The 26,600-nt window shown below is 35.9% G+C and overlaps 3 protein-coding genes across 3 annotated transcripts; 1 reads left to right on the top strand and 2 right to left on the bottom strand.

Moving 5' to 3' along the window:
- Nucleotides 1-7,684: 7,684 nt before the first annotated feature.
- On the top strand, nt 7,685-10,217 carry LOC117314985 (solute carrier family 23 member 2-like). The gene is made up of 4 exons (XM_033869108.1): nt 7,685-7,767; nt 8,391-8,476; nt 8,977-9,158; nt 9,735-10,217. Exons 1-4 carry the CDS (start codon nt 7,725-7,727, stop codon nt 9,745-9,747), a joined length of 324 nt encoding a protein of 107 aa, XP_033724999.1. The 5' UTR covers nt 7,685-7,724; the 3' UTR covers nt 9,748-10,217.
- A 1,230-nt stretch (nt 10,218-11,447) lies between these two features.
- Nucleotides 11,448-13,954, bottom strand: LOC117315846 (5-hydroxytryptamine receptor-like). Its single transcript, XM_033870249.1, has 2 exons — nt 13,058-13,954; nt 11,448-12,009 (listed from the first exon to the last, which is right to left on the bottom strand). The coding sequence occupies exons 1-2, from the start codon at nt 13,562-13,564 to the stop codon at nt 11,710-11,712; spliced, it is 807 nt and encodes a 268-aa protein (XP_033726140.1). The 5' UTR covers nt 13,565-13,954; the 3' UTR covers nt 11,448-11,709.
- A 4,372-nt stretch (nt 13,955-18,326) lies between these two features.
- On the bottom strand, nt 18,327-25,030 carry LOC117315847 (sodium-dependent glucose transporter 1A-like). Its single transcript, XM_033870250.1, has 4 exons — nt 24,931-25,030; nt 22,405-22,589; nt 19,964-20,249; nt 18,327-19,429 (listed from the first exon to the last, which is right to left on the bottom strand). Exons 1-4 carry the CDS (start codon nt 25,028-25,030, stop codon nt 18,327-18,329), a joined length of 1,674 nt encoding a protein of 557 aa, XP_033726141.1.
- Between the last annotated feature and the right edge of the window lie 1,570 nt (nt 25,031-26,600).

Raw genomic sequence — 26,600 nt, forward strand, 5'->3', positions numbered from 1 at the left:
TGTTTCCAGAACTCTTGTGACAACCAATGACCTGATTGAACTTGGAAAGATAGAGATCCATAACTACAGGCAACCTACCAATAAGATGGGAAGCATGACATTCGCGTCGCTCAAACAGATGCAGAAGATGGATTCCACCTGGAAACTGGATGCATTGACTCAGATTGTATGGCCTTTAAGATCGCCTACGCCAGGATGGTCAGGTCTTATGCAAATGATTGCATCAGGGTCACATCCAGGTAAATCATCATTTACATTTCTACCAATGATTGATCTAAACCCAAGTGATCTATCATGCGTTTTTTCAACACTGAGATTTATAAGTGAGCAGGCCAGACTCTACAACAAAACCCCGATCATCACATTTGACCAACCACTCTACTGGAAAGCATTTACCATCATATCCAATGATGAGCCAGGGAGCAACCTCAAATCAATCGTCCTACGCTTAGGAGGATTTCACTTAGAAATGAGCTTTCTTGGAGCTGTTGGCCATCTTATGTGTGGATCGGGTCTACATCAGCTTTTAGAGACAGTGTATTCCCCCAATGCAGTTTCTCATATGATCACAGGGAAAGCCGTTGCAAGAGCACTTCGAGGTCACATGCTAGTTGACGTTGCTCTTCATGCTCTTCTTGTGTCTGAAGTGTTTGGAGTAAAGCTTCCAGTCGACGTAGCGGAGAACATGGAGACAGAAGAGAATCTTCAAGATGAAGATGCGCCAGCGTTTTCGAATCATGGATCTCACATGTTATCTCAAGCAGCAAACTTGTATGATCAGCTCGTAGCTGGAGACATTTCTATTGAAACACTGTGTAACAACTCGGTTTTAACTGAAGCATTTGACTTGCTTGCTGAGAACTCAAAGAGATATGAACAAATGCGCACAGCAAGGCTTTGGATTCAGTATTCTGAAATGATACAAATTCTCAGATCATTCATAAAGGCCGAGAGAACAGGTGATTGGGAAATGCATTTGAAATGTATACGGGATATGCTACCATACTTCGCCGCTGCAGGGCACAATCTTTACACGAAGTCTGGATATACTTACCTCACACAGATGCAGAACCTGGAAACTGAACATCCAGATGTTTACCAACAGTTTCTGTCTGGATATCATGTCTTTCGAAGGAGTGATCGTTTCTGGGCTGGTCTATCATGCGACCTTGTTATAGAGCAAGAACTTATGAGAAGTGTAAAGACATCAGGAGGACTAACCAGAGGTCGTGGAATGGGTGATGTCCAGAGGAGTCAGTGGCTATTGTCAATGCCTGCATGTGCAGACATGAATAACGCTCTGCAAGTTTTGACAGGCGTGGGATTTCAAACTAGCGACCAACATAAGGAGGCCACTGCTGCAAGGAAGGAACGAGACCATAAGGATATAACAAAAGTCCTGGGTTTCTTGAGCGACCGAAATCCCTTTTCAGGTTCTGTGTCTTTACGGAACATTGAAACAGGCGAGGTAGCGGATGATAGTGTAAACCAAGACCACGCAAAGGAGGTGGGTGAACGTATTATAGCATCCATGGAAGGGAAAAGGGTTCTTGAATTCTCATTCAAACGATCCAATCAAGTCCAAACCCAAGGGGATAAATCCTGTGTCAAGGTAGATGGGGAGAGTGTGCTAATTGACCCTCAACTCCTTTTCCAGCGCCTCACGATTGCCGCTACGGGACTCTTAGAAGACCTTCCTACGGTGTTTAAGTATGAGCTGTGTAGCTATCCTTCATCATTGTTTGAGGCATCAGGTCTCCCTAGGGCAGCACAGAAAGCATCTCTAGCTGATTGCATTTGGAGTATGGGGGATTGTGGAATTGCAAAACTTCCAGACGACTTACTAACTGTACTAGACGGTGGTTCCCTTTTGCAAAGAATCCCATGGAATGTTGGTGATTCATTTGCGAACATTTGTCAAACGTACGTACAACACGTTACAATGAAGTACGCAGATTCTGTTGTTGTCTTCGATGGTTATACCAGTAAATTGTCAACGAAGGATGTTACCCATATCAGGCGCTCAAATGGTGCAACAGCACAGAAAGTAGACTTCACCGAGGAAATGCCCTGTCGAATGAAGAAAGAACGATTCCTGTCCAACATAGAAAATAAGCAGCACTTCATAGACCTGTTAGGTTCTAAACTGCAGCAAAGTGGTTGTACGACTGTGCACTCAGATGAAGATGCAGATCTTCTTATCACACAGACTGCTGTCAATTGTGCCGCAATTAAAGATGTTGTTGTAGTTGGAGAGGACACAGATCTTCTTGTTCTGCTCTGCTATCACGCCGGTCGTCAGAATCATGCAATTTACTTCAAATCCGATTGTAAAAGATCTCTTGGGAAAGAAATTAAGATATGGGACATCGGTAAGACAAAAGAGGTTCTTGGAAATCAATGCAGCCTGTTACCCGTGTTACATGCTTTGAGCGGATGTGATACAACATCTCGACTCTTTGGTATCGGCAAAGGGCCAGCGTTCAAGAAGCTACAATCATCTGACGTCCTCCAAGTCCATGCTCGTGTCTTCCTGGATAGTACATCTGATGTAGATGCAGTTGCATCGGCAGGAGAAGAGATTCTCACGGCCTGGTATGGCGGACAACCATTTGAGACCTTAGATCTCCTGCGTTTCAGAAGATTTGCAGCTAAAACGCACACAGGCGTCACATCTGTAAAAGTACACACCTTGCCTCCAACTTCAAATGCGGCCAGGTTCCACTGTATGCGGTCGTTTCTTCAGTGTCAGTGTTGGATTGGTAATGGGTGTAACTTTGTTCCACAAAACTGGGGATGGTTTGTCAAAGAGAACTACCTATTACCCGTGAAATGTACAATGCCTCCAGCTCCAGAACAGCTGCTTAAAGTGGTTAAATGTGGATGCAAATTGAATTGCGACACGAAAAGATGCACGTGCCGTAAAAACGGTTTGTCGTGTTCTGTGGGTTGCGGCGAGTGTAGGGGTACAAGCTGTTCGAATTCATTACCAGTGACGCATGCAGATTTGAACGAGGACTTGTAAATGACTGGTTTGTACTTCATTACTGTAATATCCCAAAAACTTATAAATGAACATTACCATGCTTTTAAAAGACACTAAATATAACTGTATATGCAAATACAAATATATGGTTAACCTGCAATAGACTTGTATAAAAATACGTTTAGCCCCCATTTCCTTGCTACATGTGAGCCCCCAAAGGTCAATCATTATGCTTAAATGACAAAAGCATGCTTAATAACTGCCCTGAATTGGTTTCTTTATATATATGTAGTAGGTTTGAGATTATATATGATAAAAACAACATGCAAAACACAGGGAAATCATTTTTATACTCACATTTCTTGAAATGATGAGATTATTTACAAGTGGAGATAATTCTAAGGCTGTGACGTCAATAGACATGCAAAATAATATGCAATGACACTCAATTTGATCAGCATTATCACTTCTAACTTCAATATACAATCAGTTGTTCTACCATAAGGGATTTTCTTTTGATAACCAAAAGTTTACCTCTATACTCTATTATCTTTACTTAACCTAAATCACGATTATCAAAAAATATGGTATAAATTTCCGAAATTTGCTTGAAAGATTTAACAAAGAGTTGTTACATTTCTCGTCCGTTGCTTAATTTTTAATTTTAAAGCAATACAAATTTGAAAGAGACAGAAAAAAATCAATGAAATCATTTCCACTTTGAATTTTTGATTTTTTTTATAAGGGGAGGTAATTATCGGGTCTTTATGACGTCATGATTTATCTAAATCAATATAGTGTGATATGTCCTGAAAGGTGCACTATCTGTGCTTATTCTAATGTATATATAGTTGTTCTATCTGAAAGACTTTATTTTTTATTTCGAAAATTATACACCTACCCCCCATATTTTCTTTAAATGATTTGTATTCAAGTAAGGTATAAAAAAAGGTGAAAAAATAACTTTTTCCTTTCGGTGATGGCTTTAGACTTTTTAAATATTAAGCAAGACATGTTACAGATAATAGAAACTCAAAAATAAATTCTTTTGCAATTAGTTTGAGGTTAGCCATATTTTTACTATAAAATGACTGGACTAATGTTGACCAAAGATATTAGAGTTTCACATCAAGGGCGATAACTCATGTAGGCTTAGTCAATCACTCGGAACTTATCGGGTGTAACTACACAACATTTGTCTGTGTAGCACAGCCGAGGAGTTCCGATTGCTTAGTCAATAGTGTTACAAAATGACTGATCACAGGGAGAAAACTCTTTTTAATTGTTTAGAGAATAACAACTCAATACATCTAAACAAGATGTATAAGCTTCTTTAAAGCTTCTCGAGAGACTGTTTTGAGGAATTAAAAATAAGTCGGTTCACTAGCAAAGCCTTCAGTAAAGTTATATGATAGATTTATTGAGCTTTATGTATCTAAAAGAAAAATAATGATGAAATAGGGATAGAAACAAAATAAAACATAGCACTAACACATTTACACAATCACACCTCCAGACAATCACAGCTTTACACAATTACACCTCCAGACAATCACAGCTTTACACAATTACACCTCCAGACAATCACAACTTTACACAATTACACCTCCAGACAATCACAACTTTACACAATTACACCTCCAGACAATCACAACTTTACACAATTACACCTCCAGACAACCACAACTTTACACAATTACACCTCCAGACAATCACAGTTTTACACAATTACACTTTCAGACAATCGCAAGTTTACACAATTACACCTCCAGACAATCACAACTTTACACAATTACACCTCCAGGCAATCACAACTTTACACAATTACACCTCCAGACAATCACAGCTTTACACAATTACACTTTCAGACAATCACAAGTTTACACAATTACACCTTTCAGACAATCACAGTTTTACACAATTACACTTTCAGACAATCACAAGTTTACACAATTACACCTCCAGACAATCACAGCTTTACACAATTACAACTCCAGACAATCACAACTTTACACAATTACACCTCCAGACAACCACAACTTTACACAATTACACCTCCAGACAATCACAGCTTTACACAATTACACCTCCAGACAATCACAGCTTTACACAATTACACCTCCAGACAACCACAACTTTACACAATTACACCTCCAGACAATCACAACTTTACACAATTACACCTCCAGACAACCACAACTTTACACAATTACACCTCCAGACAATCACAGTTTTACACAATTACACTTTCAGACAATCACAAGTTTACACAATTACACCTCCAGACAATCACAACTTTACACAATTACACCTCCAGGCAATCACAACTTTACACAATTACACCTCCAGACAATCACAGCTTTACACAATTACACTTTCAGACAATCACAAGTTTACACAATTACACCTCCAGACAATCACAGTTTTACACAATTACACTTTCAGACAATCACAAGTTTACACAATTACACCTCCAGACAATCGCAACTTTACACAATTACACCTTAAGACAATCACAACTTTACACAATTACACCTCCAGACAATCGCAACTTTACACAATTACACCTTAAGACAATTACACCTTTACACAATTACACCTTAAGACAATCACAACTTTACACAATTACACCTCCAGACAATTTTTTCATACGTGAAAATGTAAATATTCAAGTATGAAATCATACAATCAAGTGTGAAATCATACAACCTAATGTATAATCATATAGAGGAAAGTTAGAAAGAGTTTTGTCAAATCCCAATAGATAACATCAATTTGCTGCTTCTGTCCTTAGACGATTTACCAATGTATTATTCGAAAGCAAAATAAAAATATTGAAGAGTTGAGTGTGTAATTTTTTTTATCAACCTGCTGTACAGTCATGTACAAATACATATAAAACCAATATGATATCGCGATGATTAAATACTTAACAGTAGGGATAGGGTTTGTGTTACAGCATTTGATTGTCTGTATCGGGGCGTGCGTTACGATGACGTGTGATTTGTGTTACAACATTTGATTGTCTGTATCGGGGCGTGCGTTACGATGACGTGTGATTTGTGTTACAACATTTGATTGTCTATATCGGGGCTGTCGTTACGATGACGTGTGATTTGTATTTCAGCATTTGATTTTCTGTATCGGGGCTGTTGTTACGATGACATGTGATTTGTGTTACAGCATTTGATTGTCTGTATCGGGGCGTGCGTTACGATGACATGTGATTTGTATTTCAGCATTTGATTGTCTATATCGAGGCTGTTGTTACGATGACGTGTGATTTGTGTTACAGCATTTGATTGTCTGTATCGGGGCTGTCGTTACGATGACGTGTGATTCGTGTTACAGCATTTGATTGTCTGTATCGGGGCTATCGTTACGATGACGTGTGATTTGTATTTCAGCATTTGATTGTCTGTATCGAGGCTGTTGTTACGATGACATGTGATTTGTGTTACAGCATTTGATTGTCTGTATCGGAACGGAAGTTAAGATGACATGTGATTTGTGTTACAGCATGTGATGATCTGTATCGGGGCTGTCGTTACCATGACGTGTGATTTGTGTTACAGCATTTGATTGTCTCTATCAGGGCTGTCGTTACGATGACATGTGATTTGTGTTACAGCATTTGATTGTCTGTATCGGGGCTGCCGTTATCATGACGTGTGATTTGTGTTACATCATTTGATTGCCTGTGTCGGGGGGTGCGTGACGATGACATGTGATTTGTGTTACAGCATTTGATTGTCTGTAACGGGGCTGTCGATGACGTACATGATTTCCGATGTTGTCTGCATATCGCCTAATGATCCCATTCGTTCGAAAATCTTCTGTTCATCGTTATTTATGGTCGGCATAGAAGCAATGACTCAAACTTTGATAGGGATAAGGTGAGTAGCTAAGGACGGGGTTGTTGGCAATAAGGTAGGTTACTTAGGGCGGAATGGTTAGGAATAAGATGTTGATGAAGGAAGAGCGTGTTATCTACGTATGATACGTCGCTAAGAACTAGGTTGTTAGGTATAAGGTAGAAACAAAATACGGGCGGTGATATTTGGTTATTGATAAGTGATTAAGGGCGAGATTTAAAGTATATGGTAATTAATTAATAACGTATTATGGTATATGTGTAGGGTTCTTCGCAATGGAAGGGGGTTGTTATGTATAAGGTATGAAGCTTATCAAGCACTATGGTGTCGGGTATAAGGTAAGAGACGAAGGGCGGACATGTTGTTTATGTAAGGTACGTAACTCTTGGTTTCGTATGATCTGACGATCAATATTGCGAAATGAGAAAAAATATAGAATGTGTCCTACTAAGGCCGTATGGATCAATTACAAACAAGTTTTCAAATGTGTATTGAATATATATATATCTGTGCTCGTATGTAATAACACTAATGTTTTGACTATCTGCTTAGGTGAATACAGATATAGATGCATAAGTATATTAACTGCGTATTCCGAAATTCACTTTATAGGTAAATATCCCAGCACAGGGTATAACAAAAGTTAACAACACTTGACATCTTTCTAACGATAATGACATATGCCTATCAGAAATTTTAGTGTAGGTGTTATATAATCCGTCGAACATGTATGTTTCTGAAACAAACACACTGGATGTTAGGAGTTTAAAATAAAATGAATGCGTTGTAAATATTTTTTTTTACTCTTTAGGCTTCCAGTCTTCCAAGGACCATCTTTTACATTTCTTACTCCACTCCTAGCGATGAAAACCAGTGGAGCGTGGGTATGCCCACCACACAATGCAGGTATTTTGCGAAATACGTCGTTATCGCAAACTTCGAACAATTCTTTTCAAGTTGGTACTAGTACTGCAGAAAAAAAAGACAATTACTGATTATCCTAACAATACGAAACAAATATTTTAATTAAAACATCAACGATGAAAGCAGTGTATGTTTTGTCAATGTAATGTTTTGAACTAACAAATAATCTCGATCAACACGACTCTTGTTGAGACATGCTTTTGTACGGTTATTTAAAACATCTGGTTGAACGAAATTAAGATTTAGAGTTGACCAAGTGGTAAGAACTGTTTCTGGGATTTGCGATATTTAAATTGTTTTATAAACACTGACTAAGATATAATTTCTGCGAGAAAATTATAACTCTTCATTCACTTGAATTTAATGGACTAAACAGAATATCAAACGTTTACAGGATGGTAATAGCATGAAGATTCTAATTGTGTTGTTTACAAAAACAGGGTTGTACTTGTTTTAAATAATCACAGATACACTTTCTTGGCGGTAAATGATTATTAATTACTAGTAAGTATTGATCATCAGGTTGAAATTGCATCATAAACTTAAAACTTTTCACGTGAAGATATTTCCTCGGTTTTAATCCAAAGTCCTTATTTTATCGACAGAATTGGCTCAAAATATATCGTCGAACATTTCTACAGATCTAATCCACTACGTAGACGAGGAAACGAAATACACCAGGCTCAATGAAGTAAGTTTGTTTTGTGATTCTATAAATAGGTTAATTTTTGAGAAGTATTATATTCCAATCGACTACTTAAACTGAATGATACACCGCTATTTTCTCCTCGTTCAGGATTTCCACCAACAACATAGAACCAACGGATTCGGTCATATCCCTGAATGGTGTAATATTCAGAGTGAAAGAAATTTATACCGTCTGTTGATTATAAATGATGAAATAAATTAGTTCTTGATCAAATATTAACTGATTAATTATTTCATTTAGTTGATTATAAATGATGAAATAAATTAGTTCTTAATTAAATATTAACTGAGTAATTATTTCATCAATTATTTAATTAATTGATTAATGCATTCATTCATTACTACATATATTCATTCAATCATCCATTCATATATTCATTCAATCATTCATTTTTATATTCATTCATTTATACCCTAATTTTGTTGATGTTCTTTTATGCATCTATCAGATTTTATCTCCATTGTTCTTATCATAATATATAGTTACAGGGAAGTTTGCTTTTGGCTTCAATCGTAGAGGTCCTGTTCGGAGCAACAGGAGCTGTCGGGATACTTCAAAGAGTAATTGGACCAATCACAATCTCCGTTACAGTCTTCCTCTTGGGTTACTCCCTATATCCCGTATCCATATATTACAGCAACAGCTATTGGCCAATTGCAATTATGTAAGTATATATGAAACTGATAATCACAACGTCATTGACATATATTTACATTTTGGTGGCAAAGCCACGATATATAGTAGGTAAAAAGATTTGCAGTCTAGGTTAGCATAATTGACACCCAAAACGTGACATCAATCCATACCGCGCTTGGATATACTCACCCACTGGAACTACTTGTAACTCTACGTAAACAATCATGGCTCTATGAAAAAAGCCTAGGACTACGTTGTTTTTCATGTTAATTAAAAAGTATCAAAAATAAATGCTATACAATATTCTTACAAAAACACTATTAAGAACAAACTGTGTATTTCGTTTTATTTCAATGCACTTTTTTTTTGTTTGCCAATCTGCACATTACAAATGAATTTTGAAAAAAAATGGGCTGTTCTATTTTTCGAACCCCATTTACGAAGTCAAATGTCAAATGCATATTGGCATTTTTATGCTAACTTCAGTTCAATTTTCAAAAATAACCAAAAACATATGTCGAGAATGTCCTGAATATATTCGTACCCCCAAGAACGTGCTGGATGCATTTTATAACTAGATTTTTGTATGATTTTTATTATTTAGGATGGAGAGCTAATAGCTAAAACAAGACGTGGATTAAAGAGGTATGCTGATATCCACAACGAGCCAGGAATAAACACTATATTACGTTTGAGCGCTAAGGAAGTATCCCAGCAGCATGTATTGGACCTCGTAGAAATGTTTAAACACTCAATATATTGTAAAAATGAAGCAGTTAAATGCAAATTATGTGATAAAATAAGTGAAGATATTATTCTCCATTTCCTACTAGAATGTCCATGTTTATATTTAAGTCGTGATGTGATAAAATGATGGATGGTGTTGTTAATGCTATAGAACTACTATCGTATGTAAAATTTTCAGAATTAAGCAATGAAGATCAATGTAGTTTTTTACTTGGTGATCGCTCAAACGTATATTTATCCGATATAAAATGGGAAGCACTGTTATTAAATATTCTAGATATATCAATGGAATGTTGTACGAGATGGAGAATTGATTGTAATGAACTTAAAATATGAAATATTAATATAAAAGTTTTTTTTTTCATAAGATGTCCATTATTGCATAAGATAAAAGCATATATATATATATATTTCTAATATTAGTTTATTGTATTGCACAATTATAATGCAGGAATATATCGTAAGTTATCTATGTATTTTTATCAATATATATGAATCGATATGTATATTACCATGTTCCATATTAAGTCAGATCACATTATATCAAATGTAAACTGTTTGACAAAATCTCTGTTGAAGAGGAAATAAAGAATGTCTGTCTGTCTGTCTGTCTGCACATTTGAAATTTCAAAAATAACATTTATAACAAAGCACTCAAAATACGAGCCGCTTGCCCCCCATGGTCAACAAAACATAAGTATGCTAACCCGTGGATTATGTATCTGAAATAAAATGCGAAAACAACGAAATGGTAGCAAACTGTTTGCCAAGTGATATGATTGGTCATGAATATTTATTTATATATTGCACTTGTAAACAGAATGAACATTGCTTAATTATGTAATATATCTATGACAGGCATGCTAAATGGTAACATTATGTATTGTCATATCGATACAATTGTGTTCAAAATTTCTAAACATCATATGCGGTTGATGGTTCTGTGGCTTAATAGTAAACAAAAGACAAGTAGAGTGTTTTTTCTGAGGTCAGAACATATCGTGAGTCCTTTTCAACGAAACATAATTAGTTTTTTCTGATCGTTCCTTATTCGGATTAAATCATGTCTTCATATATCAGACACTTGACTGTCGTATTCTCGTATATGGTTGACTTTCTGTCAGTCTATGCGTATCTCTGTCACCTAACCTCCTTAATTCACTAGCCCTCGAGTTCGAAACCTACGTGGGACAGTTGCCAGTTACTGACCGTAGGCCGGTGGTTTGTTTCCGGATACACCGGTTTTCATCCGCCTAAAACAGGCACGTCCTTAAATAACCATGGCTGTTAATAGGACGCTAAATAAAGCAAACCTAACTAAACCAAACAAAACCTTACATCTGACTTTCTGTCTATGTCGTTGTCTTTCTATATATCCATTAAAATGCAAATCAAATTAATCATTAGTTTCTGGCATGACATTGTTTTAATGAATATCTTAATTTGATTTGGCAAATTGGAATAACTTCAGGTCATTTGTCGTCATTGATAACGTCATTGTTATTATAAAGTAATAGCGTTTCGATATTGATATGAAGTTTTATTGGTAACACAAATACACAACACATGTTGTTTGTATTGACCATGTCGGTGGGATATGCAATATCGAACATGGGATCAAGGACACTGCAGACTCTTTGATATCGGCCGGTCACATTGATAGTTAATTACAAAGTAACCAACACCACATCACAGTCTATACAATAGAAATAAAAAAAGGTTCTTGGGTATATTTACAAAATGACCCATGCTTAAACTTTAACATGACCGAATAATCTTGATTCCTGACCGGTTATGACATTTTATGTTGTTTGGATACATATATTTTTGGACTAATTTATTCTGCGGGTTTTGCAATACCTGCAGAATAATAATTTTCTGAAGGCTTTTCTGAACTCAGGATTAAACACGGTATATATAATGGGATTAAGAAGACAGTTTAGATAACCAAGCCAAAGAACGAAATTCTGAACAGATTCCGGAACATTGACCTTGCTGTTAATCAGTGGTGATATCAAAGCAACGATGAAAAATGGTAGCCAGCGTATGATGAAAGTCCCCGTGATGATTCCGAGAGTTCGTGCAGCTCGTCTCTCCCTCTTCGATTCATGCCTTTTTTCTCTTCGGCTAAGTTAAGAACGTTGCCACGACGGACTGAACATATTGTTGAGTTATTTTATAAATTGTAATCGTTTCCAATAATAAATACTTGCATGCCCTCTTTATCAACCGAATTAGCTCCTCTCCTCTCATGCAGTGGGGAGTGGTTTATAGTTTGAGGGTTTTTTTCGTAATCATTTTTAGAGATTTTTTTATATTTGATTTGCAGTGTGGTTGCTGATTTTCTTGATGATTTACTACTCGATACGAAACTAGAGTTGCTAAAACTAATACAGCGACCGTCAATACTGGCACGGGAATGAATGGTATCAATAACGTGATCAGAGAAACTAGTTTCAGAACAGTCGACACTCTCCCGATGATTGTGGAAACCAGAACAAGAAAAGCTCGAGTTTTCACGACGATCATTCATGCAAGCGCAACGCCTTTCAGTACTTCGATGATTGCCAAGCTTAGATGAAGAACAGACAATTTGCTCTTCGTAATCGGTGATGTTTTCACGGGTATCTGGCTGATGAACGTCAATGTTTTCACGATTACCATCAACACTAGAATGGCAGTCTGTATATCCACTGTCTGTATCACAACTATCGATACTGCATGGCGATCTTAGACTGTTAGATTTTATCGAAGACGCGTGGATTTGAGAACTGTCTAGACTTGTCCGTGAATGGCATCTCCCGTAATGAACTTGTGATAAGTCAGAATGCTGAAGATCGGAACGATTTACGTGGACACATGAGATGGCCGTTTCACAAGCACTTGAGTGGGATCGGGAGCTTTCCATTCTTCCATGAGAGCGACCAAAATTATATCGAAAATTGGCGAAACTCGTACGATATCGTCTTTTACTGGAATTTCGGAACTCGAGTGCACTACTTCCACGAATTTGTTTATCCTCCTTTATAAGAAGTTTTTTGAAATATGTTTTTCTGATGCTCGAGTTAGCAATTTTATAGATATTATAGCAAATGGTAACCATAGCAAAAGCTGGAATGTAAAAAGCAAATATTGTTGAAAATAATGTATAAACGACACTTTGGTCAATCAAACATTGACCTGTGATGCTGGGGTCACAACTCCAACCACAAGTGGGATGGCTATCACCAGACCCACACTCCAGCAAATACCTACCATAGCAACAATCTTACGAGTAGATCTTCTACATCGATAATTGATGTTAGTCAATGAACGGTATCGGTCGACAGCGATCACCAGCAGGTGGAATATGGATACGGTACAAAGACTGACATCAAGGATTATCCACACGTGACAGACGAACGGAATAAGAACAATGCTGTGGCTTACAACATTAATGAGACTTAATGGCATGACAAGGACCGATACTAGAAGGTCGGTAACCGCTAGGGACAGTGTCAAATAGATGGTCGGAGTTTGAAGCCGACGCTCAAGTCGAACGGACGTAATAACAAATATGTTTCCAATAAACGTCATAAAAGTCATCATAAGAACGACCGAGAGAAACACAATCTTCCATTCTGAGAATATCCGCTTACGGAAAATTTCCGATGATGGTAGGGGTGTATCTCCGGAAATGTTCAGCATGATACACGTTGAGTTGGTCAAATACTGACACACTCCTGATTAATTGAGAACGTCACAGATGCATCCATCACTTTCCGAAATCGCATCAAGTAAGTCTGTATGATCGGTTTGGCCTGTGAATAAATTGGTTGACCTCCTTGTGTAAACCAGCCATAATAGAAAACCAACAAATCCAGTGAGGTGCTCTAGCTGCTCTATATATGCTATTTGTGGAACCTTTGGAGACGTTTGGGAAAATGGCGCCTGGATAGTTGTCTAATTTCCAATTCTAGGAAATCGGAAACCTGCCAATAAATCGTCTATATGTTTTGTCTCTTTGTAGCAGCATAGTTCGGTAATGAATGATAATCTTGACGACCTTACACTTCTTTGGTTTCGACCAGGTTACTATCGTCTTTCTTAACCCTTGAGCAACGCTGTACCTGGAATTTTGAAAAACAAAACTTTCTTGACAAGTATCTCTCCTATTTTTGACATTCAAATGCGTTTTTTGTTGTTGAATAGGATGTTTCAAACACACTATAGGAATTGTAATTTGAACGACATATTTATTTCTCTCGTGCTTTACTCAAACTGATTTATTTAAACCGCACAGCGGTTAAACATTTATCTATCCTATTATGACTGAATCGGCAAAGAGATGTGATGCAGGTATTCTAATGCATTGCAAGTAATTGTGTATTGACATCCGAGAGAAATTTGTACGTTCGGTAAGCTCCTTAAGTTGTGTACAAGGTTGGTACTTTTGCATACTATTGAATCCAACTTTAGGCGTTACAAACTGTGTCTCCAATATAGCGGAAACCATATGTTTTGACACATCATTTCTTATTACGAGCTCATAGATTGTTGCATACTTCGTACATATCAGATAATGTTTTAAGTCGTAGGATATCCATCACATAATAACATTGTTTTGTGAGTTTTATATACTGCATGTCTTACTGAAATCGTAACTGGTGTAGATTAGTATTCGAATATCATGTAGTACATTGGTTATGGTCTACTTATGCAAAGAGTTATCACCATACTCATATATTAAGTTTTTAATATTATTTCATTACTACGTATTATGTTACAGTGCATAACAAATTCTCACCTACCCTTTTCACAGAATGCTCTCCACTATCTTCTCTAAACATTCTGACATGGCGTTATGAATAGCATCCCTCTACAACCACATCTTGATTTGATAATTATGACACACAACTTGACTCAGAACGTAGTGAAACCAAAATACAAGGTAATAACACTGCTACATCATACAGATGAAGTTGATTAAAATACGCATGATTAATTTACTTGATCTGCTCTATATCCAGCTGTTTAAACATTCCGATGGTTGCTATACAACAGCAGAATGTTCGTTGAATTATGTTTTATTTAAAATAAATAAACCCCATACAATTTTGTTTTCGTTCACACTGTCATCGAGTTTGACATTTCGAATACCACAATCATAAACATAGTCCTACTATGTAACGAGTTACTTACTGATTTAAATAGTGGCTATTTTAAATGTTAGACTATGTGATACCATGCTTTCAGTTTCTGATTGTGTAACAGACACTTTATACGGCAAGGCCGGTATGGTTGATGACCTCACTGGCTTTTTTTGAGTCAATGTTTAAATAAATAAAAAAAAACAAAAACAAAAAAAAACAAAAAACAAACAAAAAACGCACACTTTTCATCTACTTTCATTAAAAAATGGGGGATCTCGACCCCAAGTAAAATATAAAATGTTGACAAACATGATACTCGTCTCGTATTTTGCAGTTTATTTATCGTCCTCAAAGGATTGAGACGATAATGTCTCACTCATTATGGTTGACATTTTTTTTCTGTAATAGTGCTATCGTTTTGTTATTACGCCATCTTGAACTAGAACTTTTGACCGATGGGAGCGAGACATATACCAAACGCTCATATTTCGGAAACATGTTTTCTTTTTCAGTACCTTTTGGTATACTTGCATATACATAAATAATTTATCATTTGTCCTGTGCTGTTAAATACGCTATACTATCGATGTAAAAGACAATATAGAAGATTATACATGTGTTGTGTTCAGTAGTACCTTTATTTAATATATATATCGCATGTTGCTCTTCAGTTTATTTGAGGCAAGACCTTTGCACGGACATTTGACCGTATGTAAATTTTGCTTATATTCATTAAAACTGTTCAACCAATCGTGACCCAAATCTGTGTTGATATGTAAATTGTGTAAATGCATTACCTTATTCTTTTCAAGAATAACATTTTGAGAAAAATAGTCGAAACCCATTATCTCGAACTAAATAAAATCAAGAAAAAAAGTATCCAAGTTATTTGATGTAACAAATGCTATCCTGCTTTCAGGTCCGCTGTCGGAAAATCTGTATCGAGTGAAGCCAGTCTTTGCATTATCTGACTCCGAGATAAAGAAAATTAACAGAAAAAAAAATCTAATATTAAAATTCGTATGTCGTATTTAACAGACACACCGCACATATCCCATGTCAGTAATATTCAATATGAAACAAATGGGCATTGTTTTAACGTCAGATTCAAGGTAATTAACATATGTAATGTATTAGAAACAACGCAGTCACTTTCCTTATTTGTATGAATGTTAAATAACATTATCAAACAGGTAGCCAGCAATTAGAGTCGCAGACATCTGTTTAAGATATTTTAACTGGTCCTCCTACTTGTATTGTCTGTCATTGAGCTAAAGCCTCGGGGTTGTGTGTAGTTTGTTCTCGTAATAAAGGGCCGCGGTGACCAAGGGGTTAAGGTGTCCCGACACGTAATCACTAGCCCTCCACCTCTGGGTTGTAAGTTCGAAACATACGTGGGGCAGTTGCCAGGTACTGACTGTAGGCCGATGGTTTTTCTACGGGTACTCCGGCCTTCCTTCACCTCATAAAAACCTGGCACGTCTTTAAATGACCCTGGCTGTTAATTGGACGTTAAACAAAATTAAACCAAACCAAAGTTCTCGTAATGACACAATATCTATAGTTGTTTAATCATAAAAAAGCATCGTTTCTTTCTAAATTGTACAGCGAGGCGATGAACAGTTCGATTAATACTATAGGTAGCATATGTAATATAAATCTTTACGCGACATTGCACCGAACCTTGATTCACATTCTTGTGTTCAGACATGGTGAGTGTACGCATCCCTGTTAAAGTTGTCCCTCATCCTGTTATAGTCAATAGTGCATTCATATAAACTATATATTGTTGTACTTTGTTGCAACTTCGAAATTCCAATGATGTCACATTGTTTACAGATTCCGTGCAGCGTCTGCACTGCTTGACATGAAGAATGCGTTTTGTAATTGATAGTGTTTTTGTTAATTTTCGATGCCTGCATTTATGAGATATAATACAGCGGCGTAAAATGATACAGCTATGAATAGAGTTTTACGACAAATGACAAGTTACACATAAGAATCATACCTTCACTTTGTCACCGCATTCGTAAAAGAAGAACACATTATCAATTATCATGGAAACGATGGAGTCCGTGGTGTTAACACAATATTTTATTAACAAACTTGTACGTATAACTGGAAATGTTTTTCATGATACAGTATGTTTAAAAATTATCTGCGAATGATAGATTTAATTAATTTGTATTCGTGCAGTGATCTTTGTTTCTGTCTACGACGTCTGTCGACACTAAAGTGTTCCTATAATAGGATCTAAACATTCACACCGAGTGTAATGTTTCTAACAGTGCAACCTTGTATCCAAAATGGAATCTATTAAATGAGACTTTTTTGATAATAACTCCTTTATAGTGGGCAGAGTGTCAGTGGCGAATTTGGGATTCAGTTATTTTTGTTAAATTGATATTTCTTTCTTTTGACATTTTGACGTCGGGATCAATATAACATATCCGCTGCAGAAGCAGGTTGCGGATTCAGTAACATATTAGTGTTATGTTTGATTGGAAATTTGAAAAACGAATCCACTGTCAACTGCGGGATGGGTATTCAGTTCTTTATGTTAATTGATATTTCTTATGGTTGACATTTGACGTTGGGATTCAAATAATGCATCCGCTGGCAACAGCGGATTACAGATTCAGTTTATAATGTTTACTTTTTAATTCGTCATCTGATGGCCACTTCCTTCGTACTTTCGTCTCTGTACATCAAAAGAACACTTTCGTTATTTAAAATCCGAAATCCGCTGCTGGATTCATTATTCGAGTTTCCTATCGTGTTTTATGAGAAAAATAATAATTGAACATAAGATGCTAAATCCCCTATCCTCTCTACTGACAGCTGATTCATTTTATAAGAAAAATACGACTCAAACATAAAGAACTGAATCCCCAATCTGATGTTGGCAGCGAATTCATTATTCGAATTTCCAATAATATATAATAAGAAAAATACCGATACCTAGCACTTTAGAAAAAAGTTCTTAGGGTTTTAATGTTGTTGTATTTACCAGTCACGTGGTGTAGTTAAATGTACAAGTGGCCTAAAAGGGCAGGCGTTATACAAAACAAATGCACTTTCATTTTAGATGCTTATTCAGCAAGCACGATGTTGTGAACATTGAAATGGAGACAAGGACACTTTGTTTTGTATTGAACGTTCCTATGTAATGTAGGAACACTTAAACACTCTTGTGTATCGTTAAAACAAAGCGATCGAAAGAACATTGCTCAGCGCCGGAAATAAAACGTCCCATAAACGACATTTAGAAACACGAAAAACGGTATTTAACAACACGTTATATTGGGTGTTTCAAGTCAAATCGTATCATCTGTAACCTCCTGTTGATCTGTTAGAGAAGGTTCAGTGAATTCGTTTGTTTTATTGTACGTATACCCATAATCAGATACAATGTATTTAGATAACACCACAGTAGCTATGTACGCGAGGAACAATAATGTACTCTCCCCAAGTAACAGCAACACAAACCAAATGTCGGTCAAGTTTTCCATCATATTTGCCATAATAACAGGATTAACGGATGTCAACGCGGTTATCACAAAGAAAACTACGCCCGCTATTTTGCCAGTTACTGGGGCAACAACCTCCTCGATCCAGGAAAACACACTCGGCAAAATTGCCGACTTTCCAAATCCAAATCCAAGGGCGGCAAAACACACTCCAATGTTTGATAAATGGATGGCGCTGAAGTAAAAGCCGACAAAAGACAGCAATGTAACGAAAGAATGGATACCTACGAGGGTAACTGGGCTGATAAACTGTATTACAAACACTGCCACCATTCTGCCGACTACTACCATGGAACTAGACGCAGACGTTAACACGGCTCCTTGAGATTTAGTCCAATTCAGGTGTTTCACACAAAACGTGGTTAGAAACCCGAGAAAAGTATCGTCAATACAACAAATCAATCCAGATATACTGACTAACATCCCGAGTGCTAAACATTTCAGTGACTTTGGGAGCTTCCTGATATCATATTTTTTGGAGACGCTTAGTTCATGATTAACGTTTCGATTTTCTCGTTCAAACCGAAAGTAGAAGACAATAAATGCTGCACAGACGAGAACACTGAACACTGTCGTAAACATATATGACAGGTAAAGCTGTGATTTCTCAGCTGTTTGATGTTCTGTAGATATTGAAAAATTTGTAGATATGTTGTACATTTCGTTGTTGAAACAGGGCAGTGTAGTCGACGATGTTGTTCCATTTGAATTATAAACACAAATATTGATGTCAGATTCATTTCGCTTGAAGTCAGACCTTGCTGAATAGGACAGGAATGGAGCCGCAATAAGAGGGGCTAACGCTATACCTATAGCGTACATAAGCTGCATACCTTGCATATATGGACGTCCATTATTTCCCCATGTGTACTGCAAGTCCCCGCTCGCGACTGTAATATAATGAAAAAAATTGAATCTGCACATTATCTGAAATCTTTTTTTCTTTGGCTTAAAACAAAATGAGATTTTAAAACATACATTTGTTTCTGTTTTTGTCGACGTCTCTCTGTAAAATCGATGAAAGTAATATGCAAAGAAATGAAAAGAAACTATTTCTGTATACAAAACAAACGTTTAATATATATCAATATAAAAATGCATCAAGGATAAGAGACAACGTTTTGGTTTATATACCTGGACAGGCATATTGGCTCAATGCTCAAATTCAGAAATAAATAAATAAGCAGCTTAGAGGATGTAACAAAACTATCCGAGTTAAGATACTACGTCCTACAATGTTGAAAAAGGTTTGATGCACTCAGGTTAATATCTTCAAAATTTAAAAGACGAAGTGATGAACTCAAGTCTTGTGTAACATCAAAGCGGAACATCTGAGACTATTTCATTGGCAAATTTATACCCCTAGCAACATTTTCTCTCGCCATACAAAACACATATCACGTACACAAACACCTAAAGCTTACCTGAATCTGTCACTCCTAGACTTAAGCCGAAGAGAGAGAATGCAGCCAGCATGAGCCAGTACAAAGAACACCAAGGTATCACCAGTGTGACAACTGCCAACAGGATGTTAGCTCCTGTCAAGGTGAACACTCTCTTTATCTTAATGTACATGAAGCCACCCACACAGGCCCCGCCCATATACCCGACGTAAATCGTGGTCAGGAGAGCAGAACCCTCTTCCAGACCAACTCCGCTGACGGTTTGGAGATCTATGAAAGACGGACCTATCTGTCCCTTTGCAAATCCCTGCAAAATAGTTTTTACGTTTATATGATGATGATTACGGCACAACTACTCATATATATATAGTAATAATAATAAAAAACACAAACCAGAAATTCACACTAGCGCTTTCAACATGCTTTGAGAGCAAGCTCTTCAGGTGTAGTGAAAGGATTTATTTGTGACGTCATCACTGTGTGTCATGGTTACGTCAAAACAACATAGATTGATGACGTCATAAAAGACAATGATCAAAAGTACACATAAATACAAAATTGATGACGTCAAAATAAAAAGATACACAATTAGAAATTATGTAATGGAAAACAACTGTTTTTACAGTAACATTGATTTGGAATCACACAGAACTACATGAATTAAGACTTGGTTTTAATAGATTAATAAACATATTTTCTTTTGATTCTCTTTCTATAGCATCTGAGCTAGACATTTGGTATATAGGTAAAACATAAAACTCACTTTTAGAACATTGGTACATATGTTTACTAACTGTTAAAAATCTTAGATTGTCTGTTCTTATTTGCTGTCTATGTACTGTCATACGTTTTCTAATTTCGTTGCCCGTCTGGCCAATGTAAAATTCTGAACAATATTTGCAAATCATAGCATAGATAACATTTTTAGATATACAATTCATATTTGCTTTGATTTGAAATTTAAATCCATTTTTGAACGTAAAATTGGAACATTCTATGATACTTTCACATGTACCACATCTAGGTCTACCACATTTAGATATACATGGAATTTGCTGTTCAGAATCAAACTTTGAACGGCATAATAAACGTTTCAAATTTCTTGGTTGTCGCTTACAATTTGTGATTTTATTTCTGTCTAATACCTTTTTCATCTTGTCACTATTCTTAAGAAAATCCTCACAACTTCTAATGATTGGAAAAATATTAAAATTGTTTGGATTGTATGTAGAAACAAAAGGTAAAATGTCTGTGTTCTTTTGGCTTGCATGTCAAGTAGTAATAACGACAGTACAGGCAAGTAAATTGTCAAATTTTCGAGGCAATCTGCCCCTTTATCAAGACACAGGTAAATTACATACGATCACATATAGACATAATACATGGAACAGTTACACAAATATAGTAGGTATAAACAACAAAAAGTATCATAATGTTGTAAAAATGATCCCCCTCGGTCGATACTAAATTCGCCGAGGGCCTATCATGATTAATAAGGAAACATCTTTGGTGGTGTACAGATGCTAAAAGTAAATGAATGAATGAATGAATGAATAAATAAATAAATAATATAACTTAAAGGTTTAACAGAAAAGCATCGCGGGTCGATTCGATGTGATGGCAGCGCGTGTTATGTCATGAGTGTCTTTGTTATTGTTTTTTCCCTCGATATGTACATTTCGTCCCGCAAAACTCGGCCCAAACATCGGGATGCAGTGACAATATCGGGTGGCTAATCCCATATTAAAATTAGTTCGTTTATATATATATATATATATGTCAATCTGTCAGTCTGTCTGTCTGTTTGTCTGTCTGTGTCTTTCCACGGGAACTCAGGAAAGAATCAAGCGCACTGTCGAATAACTGTATAGTACCAAAGCTAGTAACTCCTTGAAAGAGACAACCATCCAAAACATATATATATATATTACAGGTCTTTAATCCCGCTTTATTAGATATCATCGTAATTAAACCAATGTGCCAAGTTATGGTCAAGTACGACATTAACAAATTCGAAAAAAAAAATAAAAAAAAATAGGTCGACTGGGCTAGGTACCCAGTTCCCAGTCCGCCGGAAGGTGATCAAGGCTGTTATATATATATATAAACACAGTTCACCTACCTTACTGACATATTAGTGCGAAAAAAGGGTTGAAATTTACAAGGTATATATGGTTTTTTTTTTACTTCCACCCTCGTTTTGACTTCTCGTTGGATCATGCGGCATGAACGGTTGAAGTTCAACCCTTACACTAAGCAAACGGCATGAAATCGGAATTTCTCCATTTTATATAATTTCCCAATGGAAAATATGATTCCGTGAAGAATAAATGCAAAAAATAAAATTTAAAAAATCAGTTATCAATTACTAATGTAACATGTATCGGTAAATGACTATGTATCAACTCTATGAGATAAAATGTTTTAAACAATACAAATAGTATAGTGTTGTTTATACTTACGAGAGTAAACAATGCTAGATACAGACAGCCTGTTCTGATGACATGCTGGCGGAACATCGGCTCCTCGTGATATCTGTTGATGAAGACACAGCACGTGTAGAAACAGCAAGTCCTAGACCGAATTCCTTCCCCGGAATCCACTGACCTGGCAACAGTTCCAACTGTTTTCTGTTCTGTCATTCTTACTGAAAAAAAGAAATTGTAATTTTATCACTGGCTATTTCTGCCATCGTAAATAAATATACATGTCACTACTTGACGATGGCTATGGCAATACATACAGCACAACGTCGAATACAAAAAAAGATCGAGATGACTAATGAAGAACACATCACAGAGGTTACACCAAAACATACTCTGCAACGTTATATATTTAAATTCTTCAGTTACGTATATATTGAAATATATGTCACAGCCAAAACCGACACCTATGGACAGTGTATAGACAATCGGTAGTTAGAGTTTTTGTGATTATACCAACATTCAGATCTTTATATATCATTCTTTCTAAATACCTAATAGTGTTCGTGAATGAGTTATCCCTACCACAAACATAATAATATCCAATGCTATATTATACATATGATGTAATTAAGTAAGTCCGGGTAGGGAAGTTTATTCATTATCCATTAATGATTGAACGGATTATCAGTGATTCCCGATTTGTTAAAGCCATTTAAAAATGTTCTCCTGGACACTTGGAAATTATTTTCTGTGAAAGTCGGTTATAGTTTTGAAGTAAAGCTACATTGTAACTCACGTCATGTTAATTGTTGTATTTCATTCAGATGTAATATGTCAACACACATTTAAGTAAAGTGTTTTAACGAAAGAATCTAATTCAAATATGAAAAACGGGATTATTTTTAGTATTCAATAAAATGGGTCTAAAACATTGTAATCCAAAAGGAATACGTTAATGGATAACTGGTAGGAAACCACTCGGTTCAACCCCAATGCCAATGTTAATAAAAAAAAGTGATCCTGGCGCATGTCTATATCAACAGTAAACCGATCGTGGTATATAAGCGGCTACACTGTTTAGAAAGGCGGGTCACACTTGACTGGATACGTGTGTTGTCCATGCCTTTAACCATGTGTATAGACACATATGAGTAGAAGGAATAAGACTAATGTGCGATGAGTGCTTAGGTATATCTGGCATATTTTGTATATCATATATTTATAGGGTATGAGTGTTTTGACTACAAATATTTATTAAGGAAGGACTGTTAAAATATAACAGACATTAACAGCACAAAACCATACCCGGTCATATGAATGAGAATAACGTGCGGAGCTCGTCATTAACAATATCTATCGTACAATGATTACGGGTAACCGGTGTTTAGCTAAAATATTACATACTAAATACAATACATATATATGAATAATCTTACCTTGGTTACTACAGCTGGCGAACTATTAAAAGGTTTATAAACAAGTTGTATGTATTACTTGATATCTACAGCACTGCTATCCCTAGCTACATAGGTATTTAATACCATCCCAACGTCATCACGGTCACTCACTCACGCTTTAGGTTATACAATATCAAGTAGGCAGCGCTTCAATCTCGACACAGCTGTTGACATATGAATTAGTGTTGCACAGCGTCGTTAAACATTGTAGTACATATGTCGTACTATCGGTGGTATTAATATTCCCGTGCTAATATGTATTTTATATTGATTGGCTTAAACATACTGGCGATATAATGTGTATGTTTATATTAAGTGTTTTAAGCAGAATAATGATATGATAATTCGTAGGTTCATATGTATTATGTTAAACAGAATAATGACATTATGATATGTATATTTATATTGATATCTAAACCAGAATAATGACATTATGATGTGTATATTTATATTGATATCTAAACAAGAATAATGACATTATGATCTGTATGTTTATATTGATATCTAAACCAGAATAATGACATTATGATGTGTATGTTTATATTGATATCTAAACCAGAATAATGACATTATGATGTGTATGTTTATATTGATATCAAAACCAGAATTATGACATTATGATGTGTATATTTATATTGATACCTAAACCAGAATAATGACATTATGATGTGTATGTTTATATTAATAGCTAAATCAGAATTATGACATTATGATGTGTATGTTTATATTGATATCTAAACCAGAATAATGACATTATGATGTGTATGTTTATATTGATATCTAAACCAGAATAATGACATTATGATGTGTATGTTTAGATCGATATCTAAAGCAGAATTATGGTATCATAATGTGTCTATTTATATTGATATCTAAAGCAGAATAATGACATTATGATGTGTATGTTTATATTGATATCTAAAGCAGAATAATGATATGATAGTGTGTATTTTTATATTGATATCAAAGACAAAATAACGGTATGAAGATCACTACAATAGTAATCAATACTAATATGAGATATTACAAACTGGTATTCCACAGTAACATCTCAAGGCGGTTAACACAATGTTTATCCGTAGTTATTGATCGATGAGCAACCAACCATTGTCTTTCTGAGCGTACCCGTCAGTAGACAGCTGAAACAGCGATTTCGTCGCTAACAGCTTATCCATGACATTTCTTGCACTGCCCTTAGCTACCATGCATGTTCTCATTTACAATTGAGTCGACTTGAACACAACGTAATATAGTGTCTTGTTCATGGGTACCACACATCGTCAGTACCGGAATTCAAACTAGTGATCCTTCGACCACTAGAATCACAATGCCTGAGTAGGATGTGTATTTAGGGCCGCGTTGGATGAGTTGTTAAGGTGTACCGACACTTTAACACTAGCCCTCCACCACTTGGTTGCGAGTTCGAAACCTACGTCAGGTACTGACCGTAGGCCGGTGCTTTTTCACCTGGTACTCCGGCTTTCCTCCACCTCCAAAACCTGGCACGTCCTTAAATGATCCTGGCTGTTAATTGGACGTTAAACAAAACAAACAAAAATGTGTATTAATTATGTTGATATTTTTGAAAGATTTAGAGTATTATAATTGAGTACATCAAACAGATAAATGGTATTATGATGTGTATGTTAACATTTAGAACCTTGAACAGGCTAACGGTATTATGATGTGTATGTTAACATTGAGTACCTTGAACACACTAACGTTTTAAAATGGGTATGTTAACATTGATCACTTTGAACAGATTAGGGGTATTATAATGTGTATGTTGATATTGGGTACCTTAAACAGACTTACGGTATTATAATATGTATGTCTATACCGAGTATTTTAACATAATTATGTAAAGATGATGTATTTGTTAATACGTTGTATTTCGAACAGAGTGATAGAGTGTATAAAAAATAATACAAACTACAAGTGACTACACAATTATTGAGAGTTAGATTAATAAAATCTATCATGGGTCTGTTCCGTGGACAGGGATATCTCAAACCGAGTGTAAGAGTTTGGCCAGTCAGCACGAGGCTGTTAGAGTAACAGACCAGTGATTGATTATTTTTCTCACATATTTGCAACCAAACAAAAGCTTTTTTATGAATGTTTTTCATCGCGCAATCTTTAAAGATCCTTGGAATGTGCATCAAAACTTATGACGTCATCATTTACGACTTCGTTACTCAACGTAAAATGATGACGTTACGTTATTGTGAGCAGCGTCATATAGCGAGTGCCAGCTGCCTTTATCCAACCCGTGTAAGATCGATTTATCTTTTCCCTAGTAACCGCCGGATAACCATGTGAAGTATGAGACAAATATTAGCCCGGAACGCTGCTCACTGTCATCGACTGGCTACAAAATACATATACTCCAACTTGGAACTGTAGACATCCTTAATATATACTTCGTTTCATACTGACAAGACAAAATAAAACAAGCATCGCTTCAGGACTGAATACGATATGGAAACAAGATGTAAAGCTAATGTTCAACCACTTCCATTCAATTGAAATTTACCATACCGATTTAACAAAATTTATATCGCTTTGAATATATTGTCATAACATTTTTATTTGTAAACAATAGTACATTATCTGATATTAAATATGGACTTTTTTATATATAATTTATTGAGTGTAACTTATGTCATGAATTCAATCATAATATGCCAATTCATTTTGAAGGCAACAAGATCCAGGCTATATGTACAGATTCCTAACTCGTTCCCACTTTGTATTTTGTATTACTGTTGATCA

Source organism: Pecten maximus, chromosome 17, assembly GCF_902652985.1.
Source record: "Pecten maximus chromosome 17, xPecMax1.1, whole genome shotgun sequence".
Classification (NCBI taxonomy): Eukaryota; Metazoa; Mollusca; class Bivalvia; order Pectinida; family Pectinidae; genus Pecten; species Pecten maximus.

Excerpts from the sequence above, each read along its gene's own strand:
- LOC117314985 (XM_033869108.1), top strand. The coding sequence starts at position 7,725 with ATGAAAACCAGTGGAGCGTGGGTATGCCCACCACACAATGCAG. Across the intron at positions 7,768-8,390 it reads ATGCCCACCACACAATGCAG|AATTGGCTCAAAATATATCG; the intron begins GTATTTTGCGAA and ends TTTTATCGACAG. Across the intron at positions 8,477-8,976 it reads AATACACCAGGCTCAATGAA|TTACAGGGAAGTTTGCTTTT; the intron begins GTAAGTTTGTTT and ends CATAATATATAG.
- LOC117315847 (XM_033870250.1), bottom strand. The coding sequence starts at position 25,030 with ATGGTAGCTAAGGGCAGTGCAAGAAATGTCATGGATAAGCTGTTAGCG. Across the intron at positions 20,250-22,404 it reads ATCTAGCATTGTTTACTCTC|GGATTTGCAAAGGGACAGAT; the intron begins GTAAGTATAAAC and ends ACTATTTTGCAG. Across the intron at positions 19,430-19,963 it reads TCTAGGAGTGACAGATTCAG|TCGCGAGCGGGGACTTGCAG; the intron begins GTAAGCTTTAGG and ends ATTATATTACAG.
- LOC117315846 (XM_033870249.1), bottom strand. The coding sequence starts at position 13,564 with ATGCTGAACATTTCCGGAGATACACCCCTACCATCATCGGAAATTTTC. Across the intron at positions 12,010-13,057 it reads TTGTGACCCCAGCATCACAG|CTTAGCCGAAGAGAAAAAAG; the intron begins GTCAATGTTTGA and ends CAACGTTCTTAA.